Raw genomic sequence first — 12572 nt, 5'->3', positions numbered from 1 at the left:
GGAACTGTTGGTAGGTTGATATAAATGGTGAAAATTATGATTCAGATGGAGTGAGGTTTGGCGAGCAGGCAGTGTCTCGGTCAGAAGACAGTGGTAGGAGTGATGAATAAGAGCAGAGAAGAGGCAGGGTTTCATGCAGAACAATTTGGTTTATTTCAGAGGCAGAACGTGTGTCCAGCGCCCTACGCGCCCAGGAAGCCTGTGCAGGACATAATTGACCAGCTCACTCGCCAGACCGCTCCGGCACCGCTTCCGACCCCGGAAGTAACGCCGACTTTCCCCATGCCGCTTATCGGAGCAGGCAGTAAGTTGGCTCCCCCAGCGTGATACACCAGAGAGCTGGAGCAAAGCAGGATATTTTTTATTGACTGTTCAATTAATTTTGAATTAAATCCTCATGCGTTTCCCACAGACCGGTCCAAAGTAGCGTTTATGATTTCTCACCTGACCGGGAGAGCTAAGACTTGGGCTGCCGCTGAATGGGGGAGGGGCTCGCCTTTTCTCTTTCAAACAGGCCGGGGTCCCGGAACGTCAAACCGGATGTCTTGTCTCGACTATTTGACCCCGAGCCTGAGGCCAAAGAACTAGAAACCATCCTCCCACTAACCCGTGTGGTTGGAGCGGTTACCTGGCCTATAGAGACTGAGGTAAAGCGAGCGAATGGTGGTGCTCCGGCACCTAGTGGGTGCCCCGCTAACCGTCTGTTTGTCCCCATCGAGCTGCGCCCACAGGTGATCCACTGGGCTCCCACCTCGCGGCTTTCATGTCACCCGGGAGTCAAGAGAACGGTGTTCGCCATCTCCCGGCGGTTCTGGTGGCCATCCATGGAGGTGGGGGTCAGGGAGTACATAGAGGCATGTGCGGTCTGCACCAAGACTTCTTCCGGGGCTCGCATGGGGCTCTTACAACCGCAGCCCATCCCCTCCAGACCTTGGTCCAACATCTCACTCAACTTCGTCACGGGTCTCCCGGCGTCTCAAGGCAACACCGGTGGATAGGTTCTCCAAGATGGTCAGATTTATTGCTCTGCCCAAACATAGACGGATTATGACATATCGGGCCCCTGGGCACGTGGACTCAGCAGGCCCCCCCCCCCCCCTTCCAACATAAACACACTCACCCAGAATACACACACACTTATTGGCGATAATAAGTCATTGGCCTATACCTGCATCTCAGCAGGATATGTAGCACAGGAAAGGAAACCTCACAATAATTATACAAATAAATGCATCTTTATTTAACCAAAACAGGATAAAAAAATATATAATTGATGAAATTTTTGGCAATTTGAACGAATTTCGAATGCACCGCTTTCAACAAATAAAAATGACTTAAAGCAACTCAATACGAACAGTTCCCTACATTAATTGACAGTAATGCATTTCTCCTATGAAATGCATTTTTTCCGGGTTCTGTTCCGTGCGAAATCCTCCACGATATCATCAAAGTCCAGTGCATTGGTAAGGTCGCTCTCAATTGCCATGAGAGAAAGTGCCTTGAGGCGTTTTTGTGACATTTTCGTCCTCAGTTCATTTTTTATCCGTGACAGAAGAGAGAATGTCCGCTCCCCTTCGCAATTACTGACGGGCAGAGTCAGAAAAAGCCTTAGCGCTACATACACATTTGGAAACATAGATTGCAGTCCACAATCGAGTATAATTCGTAGCAGTCCTTTTGAGGTTGCATCATCTCCAGGCTTGTTGATCTGAACTGAATAAATTCATTGCTTCAACGCTCCACTGAGTTCGCCGTTGCTCCATGTTTAAATGACAGTGACTTGTTCGTGACCGGTCTCAAATTCAAAAACTGAAATAGTGCCCCCTATTGATCTTTTTATTAATTTATTTACTCAGTAGTAATAGGCCTACTATTGCTGTTTTCGCTTGGATTTTTGCATTTCTCTACTGATTGCTTCGACAATGCAACATTAAAGTTAGTAACTTGTGGGGCCCTGGGCCCCACTGTTAGTAACTTGTGGGGCGGCTCAGTCTACTCGAGGGCCCCACTGTTAGTAACTTGTGGGGCCCTGGGTCCCACTGTTAGTAACTTGTGGGGCGGCTCAGGGGGGCCCAAGGCCCCCCTGAGCCCATGGGCCCCTGGGCATGTGCCCGGTGTGCCCGTGCAGTAATCCACCCATGTGCCCAAACTGCCGTCTGCCAAAGAGACGGCAGAAGTCATGATGGACCAGGTCTTCAAGATCCATGGCTTCCCCAAAGACATAGTCTCTGACCGGGGGCCCAAATTCGTGTCACGGTTCTGGAGGGAGTTTTGCCGGCTCATCGATGCCACGGCCAGCCTGACCTCAGGCTACCACTCGGAAGCCAACGGCCAGGCCAAGCGCCTTAACCAACAATTGGAAACCGGTCTCCGCTGTGTGGTTTTCCAGAACCCCTCAACATGGAGCAAGCACCTGATCTGGGTAGAGTATGCGCACAACTCGTAACCCACTTCTGCCACAGGGTTTTCACCATTTCACTGTGTTTACTGTTATCAACCACCAGTATTTCCAGACAACGAGCTGGTAGTGTCGGTTCCCTCTGCCCATGCCATGATCCGACGCTGTCGAAGCATCTCGATAGCCGCCCGCCAGGTCCTGATTCGACAGGGGGACCGGGTTAAGAGAGCGGCCGACTGCAGGAGACGGCCGGCTCCAGACTATCAGCCAGGACAGAGAGTGTGGTTGTCAGCCAAGGACTTACATCTCAAGGTCCCATCGAAGAAGCTTGCGCCACGCTTCGTGGGTCCATTCCCCGTCACCAGGAAGGTCGGGCCCGCTGCTGTACGCCTTCGCCTGCCTCGGTCCCTTCGTGTCCATCCGACGTTTCACGTAAGTCAGGTGAAACCGGTCAGGGAGAGTCCGATGGTTCCGGTGGTTGGTTTATAGGCTCCACCACCCCCAACAGGTGAGGTGGGCGTGGTCAAGTGGCAGGTGGCAAAGGTATGTTTAGGACGGGCAGATTCAACACATTCATTGTGTCAAAGATAAAAAATGGAAGGGGAAGGAAATTAAATGGAATGAGTCTTTTCACACCAAAATTAAATATGATGATAAGTTAGGAAAACTTCATTTATATTCATAAATTACTTTCCCTGAATGCGGTTTTGACGATGGATTTTGATGTTGTCGAGCGTGCATATGTGTATGTGTGTGTGTGTGGGGTGGGGGGGGGGGGGGGTGAGCGCGCCAGTTTTGCCACTGAATGTAATGGGGCGGGAAGATTGTCTCCCTCTGTCTCAGAGAGGGGGGGGGTGAAGAAAGAGAGAGCGAGAAAGGGCGAGATGGAGAGAGAGTGAGAGGGAGAGAGATGGAAAGAGGGTGTGAGAGAACAGTGTGTGTAAACCTTTGAGTGCGCAGGAGTGTATAGGTACCATAGACAGCACCAGCCATCACACGTTGCTCTCTCTCAACACGGATCAAGTTTCAACAAACCTCACGACGAGCGCTTTACCTTTAAAAAGATTCCCAAGTTCCGTCTCTGAGCGCTAGTTTTCACTTACGGTATTTATTTAATGTTGTAGTGGAAACTCTCCGCGGTAAACCGAAGGAGTTATGGATTAGATAGACGCTGTGTTTGCACGAAAAAAGGAAGCGCATCCCCGCTCTAAACATAGTCTCACTGGTCTCCTCGTGTGGAGCAATGCCCGGGCAAGATGTGCTCCAGCCGCAAGATCCTGTGGAGCCTGCTGCTGCTGTCGGTTGTGGAGGTGGGCCTGGGCGTGGCCAGCATCGTCCTGGGGGCCGTGGGTATCAGCTGGATACGAGACGAGTACAAGCCGCAGCAGGGCGACGCGTCGCCGGTTTGGAGCGGACTCTGTGTACGTTACCTTGGTGATAATATGCTGAGTTGAAAAAAAATATATAGAGATTTCAAGTTGAAAAAAACTTATAAAATATGCTTGCTTCCGTTTCTATTAATTGTAATAGTCATTAAGGGGGGCAATTTTAAAACACATAAATAACTGTGCACAACTGAATCTTAATTATTCCAAATGCTATTTTAATTTGTATATATATTTCTATGCCGACATATGATTGAGTTTGGGCAACATATGATTTAGATGTCTTATATTTATGTATGTATTTTATGAATATTCACGTATAAGGACAACAGTGTGTTAACACATTGTAGACTACCTGGCTAAGCTGTTATTTCTACCTTCTAATCCACTTGTTTCTAGTTCCTGGTGTGTGGGGTATGTGGGATGCTGTGTGCCCGAAAGAGAACTGGTCTTATCGTGAGTAAAACCCCTGGAGGAGAACGCTTGATTAACTGTGTGATCCCTTTGGTCTCAAGATGGTAAATTGGCTCTTGTTCTTGTCAGTCCATCAGTCTAACCACATCTTAGTTCTAAATCTATATCTCATGTCTATCATCGATACACTCAGTCATTGACTAGTGCTTCAGATGCTGTACGCAGGAGTAAAGCCATCCAGATCGGCTCTCAAGGTTAAAGCTGATTTATTTTTTATGTGGCAGTTTTACTACAATAAACAAACACCAATCTTCGAAGAGAACATATCATGTATGTTTTTGATTTATATTATATATGTTATAAATATTTGATTCATAACATCATGTAATAAATCAAATGTGAATAATTCTCTTTCATGGCCCGTTGTGTTTTGTGCAAAAAGGCTAACCGCACACTTTCACCAGTCAGTCGTCAGCGTCAGATTATTTTTTGTGGTCCTTTTTTTCATGTTTGCACTCTGACCTCCGACCTGCTCCCATAGTGTCTCAGTGACATGCTATAAACCCACTGTAGGTATGAGAGTCTGCTTGCTGCGCGCCTGTGTTTGCGAGTGCATGTTTCCACGCACACGTCTGTCCTCCACCGCGTACTGAGCGTCCTGAGCTCAGTCATCAGAGGAAACCAGAGGAGACAAGCAGTCACCTCTCCTCCTCTGTCTGTACCTTACACACACACACACACACACACACACACACACACACACACACACACACACACACACACACACACACACACACACACACACACACACACACACACACACACACACACACACACACACACTCACACACACACACACACACACACACATGCACACACTGCGATTCTGTTTCTGTTTCATTTCTGTCTCTCTTCGTACGCCCTCTGTCTTGCTTCTCGTGACCAGCCCTGAGCAAGCATATCTCTCCTGCTCTCTCTCTCCGTCTCTCTCTCTTGCCCTGCTCTATCTCTCACCCTTTCTCCATCTATCTCTCTACCTCACTTTCTCTCTCCCTTACAGTGACGACTAAAAATAACGCTAGTGTCATGTGAAAGTAGTTTATACAACTTTCCAACTGAGATCAGCCCATAATACTAGCATAAAGGAGTGATTTGAGCTAAATGTTTAAGTACTTTCCGAAAAAAGTCAGCCCAGCACCACCATCTGATATCTAACACTTCTTGTTATTTTGGTTTAGTAATGTCTCTCTGGTTAGGGCCCAACAATTCAGCAGTTTATAATTTCAGACAGAACCCCATCAGAAGAAGTGTATTAAAAAAAAAAAAAAAACTTTACATTTTGATTTGAATCTTGTCCCTCTGCACTTCTCCTCCCTTTGCCTTTCTCTGTCTTTGTCTCTCCCTGCCAGACTGGGTTTTAAGGATTGATCGATACCGTGTGATTTGCTGTAACAGTAACATTATCCCACCTGTCACTGTTTCATTCCCCCTCTTCCTCTCTCTCTCTCTCTCTCTCTCTTTCTCTCTCTCTCTCTCTCTCTCTCTCTCTCTCTCTCTCTCTCTCTCTCTCTCTCTCTCTCTCTCTCTCTCTCTCTCTCTCTCTCTCTTCCTTTCTCTCTATATCGCTCTCTTTCTCTTTCTGTTTCTCTCCATCTTTCCTCATTAACCTTTTCATCAATCAGTTTCAATTCAGCGATCTTCATTCTCACCTCACTTTCTCTCTCTCTCTCTCTCTCTCTCTCTCTCTCTCTCTAGCTCAGTCTTGCCCTCTTGCTCCCTTGTTCATTTTCAACTCTATCCGTCCTCCAATCTATTTTATCTGCTGTCTCTGTGTGGGGGAATGATTCCATTAGCTTGCCTTGTGTTCACACTTTCCAATACATCTTCCCTGAAGCCCCTCCTCTCTGTGATGACTGAAACCAAGCAATCCTTTTCCATGCAGTCAGTAATATGTGTGTGTTATTGTGGGTAAGTTTGTGTGTGTGTGTGTGTGTGTGTGTGTGTGTGTGTGTGTGTGTGTGTGTGTGTGTGTGTGTGTGTGTGTGTGTGTGTGTGTGTGTGTGTGTGCTTTAGTGTGTTGGTTGTGAGTGAAAGTAAACCTGCCCTTAAAAAGGGCAGGTTTAAAAAAAGCAAGTACACACGCACTCCACCATTGGTTTGTGGAAGGCTTTAATAAATTGCGATTTATCATAAGGTACATTATGCAGTAAATTTGATTAAAAAGAGTAACCTGGTCACACAGACACACACTCACACTTATAAATACAAACACACATACACACACACAGACTGTGTGTGCAACAAGCACATCACTGCCAGTGCAATATCTCTAGAGTAGTGGCATTTAAAGTGATCCAATTTTCTAATAGAGAATATGATTTGTTTAGGACTAAGGCATATGAGTCATTGAAGGGGCCGGTTCAGAAGCAGGAGAGTAATAACATTCAAATCATTCCTGGTTTGTAAATCACTCAATTCACACAATCACACAATTTGTGACACACACACCAAGGATATGTTGTCATGAACCCTCTCTCCTGTCTTCTCCTTCTCTCCGTTTGTTGAGTCTGGCTCCGTCTGCTGCTGAAACGCATTTTAACCAAACTAACTGAGGTAGTTGTATTTGTTGTGATGATCACTGCAGTTCAAATAAATCACATCAACTGGCAGATACAAAATAAACAATCTTTATGTCTGTTTGCCTGCACGTCTGTCCGTCTCTCTGTCTCTCTGTCTGTCTGTGTCCATTGGCCGATATGTCGGTCTGCTCATCTGTCTGTCTGTCTGACTGTCTGTCTTCTGTCTGTGTCCATCGGCCTGTTTGTCTATGTTTATCTGTCTGTCTGTCTGTCTGTCTGTCTGTCTGTCTGTCTGTCTGTCTGTCTGTCTGTCTGTCTGTCTGTCTATCTCTATATTGGTCTGTGTCTATTGGCCGGTTTTTCTCTGTCCATCTGTCTGTTGGTCTTTCAATCGGCCCATCTGCCCATCTGCCTATCCCACTGTACATCTTTCCGTCCACAAATCTGTCATTCTTTTCCCCTTTCTGTCTTTCTGTTTGTCCATCCGTCTTCCCACCTGTCTGTCCACCTGTCTGTCTCTACCCTTCCCCAGATGATTGTGTTTTCCGCCTGCTGTATCTGTGGTCTGATCGGGGGGATCCTCAACTTCCAGTTTGTGCGTGCGCTGAGCAAGAGGCCGGACACCGCCATGCACTCGGTCCATCTGGCGGCCATGACACTGGCCTGTCTAGGTACCCGGAGACACCAGTGAACCCCCACGCCATACGCCACAGGCCACAGGCCACAGGCCACAGGCTGCGTGCCGGCTGTAATGATCTCAGGGGAGAGGTAGTTGACCCAAATGCACCACACAGGGTAGGCAGGAGAAGATTGACGGTACAGAGGCATTTATTGAGAATCCGAGGGGCTGGAGAATGGTGGGAATCCGGTATGGGTCCAGCTGAGTCCTGACAGAGGGGCTGAGGAGCATGGAACTAGGGAACAAGGAAAGACAGGTTAGGCAGGTAGGTCAAGATAATTCTTAGAAAGAAGGATTTTACAGATGGGCTAAGGAGCTATACAAACTGTTCAGAGTCTATTACGAACTGGCAAAGAGTGGCTTGAAAACCGGAGTGGATATACTGCTTTGGGATGAGAAGATGAACCACAGATGTGAAGCAGGAACAGCAGCAGATGATGTACCGGGGAGGAATCTGCAGGCGCACCCCCCAGCACCCACAGACCGACAGAGAGAGCAGCGGAGAACCCTAGCACCCACAGACCGACAGAGAGAGCAGCGGAGAACCCTAACAGAGGGGAGAGAGGCGGAGGGCCCGACACCAGCGATGATGAGAGAAGACGTTAAAGAGAGAGACCGGAGCAACGTATAGGGGGCTGTCAGGAGGAGTGGAGGGAGAGGAGGGTAACTGGTAGCCGGTCCCGCTGTCAGTTTGGTGAATGACGTGCGTGCCGTCGGGCGACCGCTTACGAGGACTGTACTGACAGCCGCCGACACACACGAAATCCTGTTCACCTCCCAAAGACATCTCCTTGTTAAGTTTAGATTGCTTCCAAACACAAAATCCATCATTCCTCTGGAAAATTCTATTCATGAATGAAGGAATGAAATGAATACTACTGAATCTCTGTTGGGGCTCCTCCATTCAGGACACTGTGTCTTCTGTCTGTCTGTCCTGCAGGCATCTCCTCCTGCACGCTGTCCGCCTGGCTGACCTGCCGGCTTGCCAGCTCGGAGCAGCAGAGGATGTTCCTGGAGAGAGAGCACTCTTTGCACCACTCCCACGAGATGGCCGAGAAGGTACGGCAGACATGGCAGCATAATTGATAAGTATAATACAAAACTGATGATGAAGAAAAACACATGTTAACAGTGTGCAAACAGTAGATGATAGGGTAAGCAAATGGCACTGTGTTTTTCTCTGATGGGTGGCAGGAATTATTGTCAGTGATAGTACAAATATGAAACTGATAATGATGCAACAGTGTGTGTGTGTGTGTGTGTGTGTGTGTGTGTGTGTGTGTGTGTGTGTGTGTGTGTGTGTGTGTGTGTGTGTGTGTGTGTGTGTGTGTGTGTGTGTGTGTGTGTGTGAGTGTGTGTGCCCCCCATAATAGGAGATCCTAGAGAACTCCAGTAACGGCATTCCCCAGATTTCTTATAACGGAAACAGCAGTACATCACTATAACGACCAGGCGCTCCGGACAGCATCTCTTGGAAGGGGTTTCGCTCAGGCCCGTTGAAACCCTCCATGGTTGAAACAAATACAACATGGTGCGCAATTTGGGCTGTACTTGCGTTCAGCGGCATCCATGGACCTGTCTGGATTGACTACTTGTGTACACTCTGCAGAGAGGAGAGAGTGTGTCAGTGATCAGCTATTGTCTTCCTCATTGGAAGTGAGGCAGAACATGTTATCTTTGGGAACAAAGGGGAATTAAAGTGTAATTTCGGCGAAAATTTAACCCAGGGTATTTTTCGGCATAAAAACCCATAAAATAAGCCCTAGAGACATTTTTATTCAATGATAATCGAGTATAGAGCTTGCCCTCGAATGCCCGGAGCAATGTAACAGCTCAAATAGCTTCCATGTTATTTGCTAAGGGCAGTGTGAACGCTTCCAAATGGAAAATTTGGAAGCTGGAAACTAATATTGCTCAAAATAGCACCAAACCTCTGCAGTAGCATGACTAGGGTCCCTGCATATAAAACAAAGCATTATCAACTTAGTTTGTGTACCGGGAGGTTATTAAAAAATACTATATTCCAAGTCTGTGCCTTACCGGTAGGTTCATGTTTCCAGGAAGTCCACTAAAGTAGATTACCGGCTACTGTAAATAATATAATAGAGGCGCCAACAAATTGAACTTAACAATATCCCCTCTTGATACTTGGCTGTTTTAAAAATGTTGGTGCCTCTATTATATTATTATTGGATTTCCTTGAACCATGGACCTACCGGCAAGGCACATGGAAAACAATCTTCTTTGATAAACTCCTTCTATGCTAATCTACTTTTTGATGCTTCGTTTTATGTGTAGGGACCCTACACATGCTACTGCAGAGGTTTGGGGCTATTTTGAGCAATATTTTGGTTAAAATGTCGATTTGGAAGCGTTCACACTGCCCTTAGCCAATAACATGGAAGCCATTGGGGTTGTTACATTGCTCCGGGCATTCGCAGGCACACTCTGTACTCGATTATCAATGAAAAAAAGTGTCTGGCGGGCTTATTTCATGGGTTTCATGCCGAAAAGACTCTGGGTTAATTTTTCATCGGAATACACTTTAAGGCTTGGCAGGTACTGCATGAACATATCAAAAGTGTGCGTTTGACGTGACACACGACCAATGGCCGCTATTTTTACTGATACTTCAGGTGAGGAACGTCTGCGTGATGGAACCTATGATTTTGTCTATTCAGCAGGAAGAACTACGTCGATAATATCCAATCGTACCATACGCCTCCGAGGAAATAGCACAAACACGGCATGCTGTTGTTTATTTTTTATCAAGAGCTACCGTTGTTTTCTGTACCTGTTCTTCGTCTATTTCTCTCTCTCTCTGTCTGTCTCTCTGTCTGTCTGTCTGTATGTCTGTATGTCTGTCTCTCTGTCTGTCTGTCTGTCTGTCTGTCTCTCTCTCTCTCTCTCTCTCTGTCAATCTGTCTCTCTATCTCTCTCTATGTCTCTCTATCGCTCTCTCTCTCTCTCGCCTTCTCTTTACCTCTGTCTCTTTCTATATCTCCCTCGGTCTTCCTTATTATGAATGCAGATTCCTGGTACAGCCAGCAGTATAGCATTGTTGTGGATATATATATCAAGTGAAAATAGAACAATTCGTAATTTACATTGCTGCTTGTATTTAACTGGTCAATATCCGTACACCAAACATATTTTTCTATAAGCTTCTTATAAAAACTGAAATAAATGTAACACTGTTAATGCACCTTGCTTATGTTGCTGTTTGTCAGGCTTGATCAAGAGATGATGTAGCCTACAAGACATATGCACGTCCTCGCACACACACACACACACACACACACACACACACACACACACACACACACACACACACACACACACACACACACACACACACACACACACACATACACACGTGCACACACATGCACACAAACACACACATTACTAGAAATATCCACTTCAAGCCCTATTTGAAGAAAACTATGGAAGCCATTACAAATATTTATGACGCAACAATTCCAATCCGTTATTCAAATGCTTACAATAACCACCAGGTCCATTCTGCATCATAAATAAAAGAATGATATTGATACATAGTGAATATATATAGACAATAGAAAAATAATTCGCCGCAAATCATTCCACCGGATACAAGACTTCCTACAAATATAGGCTTAAAGGCCGTTTTATACACACACTTGCACACACACATGCAAAAACAGGCAGATTGTCTTTTTAATCATTTAGGTTTTGGACTTATTGCTTTCTCTTCACATATAAAGTAACCTGATAGCGGTAAGCTAACCTCATATATTGATATACTGTACAACAGCACTGACCACATCAAAGCTGTTGAATAGCCCAAAATGATCCTTGCTTACTTCGGAGGGGACTCAAAACTGATGTGTGTGCTTGTGTGTGTGTGTTTGTGTGTCTGTGCACACTCGTTTTGCTTTGGGATCTCTGCAGTACACTCCAATAGGAGCTATCGCTGACGAAGGGGCCACGTCACTCTCTATCACAAGGACCACAACATACATGCCAAGAGAATCTGCAACTGCTGCTTGTGAATGTGAATGTGTGTGTGTGTGTGTGTGTGTGTGTGTGTGTGTGTGTGTGTGTGTGTGTGTGTGTGTGTGTGTGTGTGTGTGTGTGTGTGTGTCTTTAAGAGAATAGCGAACTGGTGCATGATTAAAAGTAGCTCAATAGATTGGGGAAACCGCCCAATCTGGCAACACTGCTGAACGTCCTCACGCTCCAGCGTCAACGTAAATCAAATGAAAATTAAAGCCGGTATGTACGGAAGACGATTAGGGCCAGACATAATAAAATAATTAAGTTATGACTTTATTCTCAGAATACGGAGATTAATGTCCGAATTCTGACTTTAATCTCAGAATTCTGATTTTAAACTCAGATTTCTGACATTAATCTCAGTATTCAGAGAAAAAAGTCTGAATTCTGAAATTAAAGTCAGAACTACGGGTAGGCCTACCTGTAAGGACCAACCTCTGTGGGAGAGACACTTTACTTTATGCAGTAGGAGGAAGAAGAAGAAGCCATTTCGTTAATGGTAGACCTAAAGGTGAGTGAAACTTTCACTCACCTTTTATATCTTTGGTATCAGAATTCTGAGATTAGAGTCAGAATTTTGAGATTAATGTCAGGATTCTGAGTTTAAAGACAGAATTCTGACATTATTCTCAGAATTCTGATATTAAAGTCAGAATTCTGATTTAAAAAATCAGAATTCTCAAAGTCAGAATTCTCAATTCTCAGAATTCTCAGAATTCTCAGAATTCTGTGTGGACCTAATCCCCTGTGTGGACCTAATCCTCTTCTGTAGGTATGAAACTAAAACTGTGATTCAGAATAAAGTTTAAATGATATCGAAATTCATATTATTGAAATGGTTTGAACGAAGATAAACGGTAGAAAATTGATTTAGTTATTACGTCTTAAACAGTACAGTATTTTAAAAGTAGAATATCTTAAAAAGTATAATTTTTTTTAAAAAAAACGGAAAAGAAGCGAGCGATTCCAAGCTATTCTGAACATTTGAAGATTAGAATGGAGTCTCTATAGTTAAAAATGTAGGAAGGAGATAGGTCCCAAAGTTTGTAGAGAATAAGAAAGAAAGAACATTGTCCAAA

General features: G+C 45.3%; 1 protein-coding gene across 1 annotated transcript; it reads left to right on the top strand.

Moving 5' to 3' along the window:
* The first annotated feature begins 3269 nt into the window (after window positions 1–3269).
* Window positions 3270–10892, top strand: LOC132451270 (transmembrane protein 196). The gene is given in 5 exon segments (XM_060043635.1): window positions 3270–3819; window positions 4183–4239; window positions 7309–7447; window positions 8396–8544; window positions 8829–10892. Coding segments are annotated over 5 exon segments (582 nt in total). The 5' UTR covers window positions 3270–3654; the 3' UTR covers window positions 8901–10892.
* The last annotated feature ends 1680 nt before the right edge of the window (window positions 10893–12572 follow it).

This window comes from Gadus macrocephalus, chromosome 22 (assembly GCF_031168955.1).
Source record: "Gadus macrocephalus chromosome 22, ASM3116895v1".
Taxonomy (NCBI): Eukaryota; Metazoa; Chordata; class Actinopteri; order Gadiformes; family Gadidae; genus Gadus; species Gadus macrocephalus.
The sequence above is the reverse complement of the archived record's forward strand: the minus strand, read 5'-3'. Positions and strand labels throughout refer to the sequence as shown.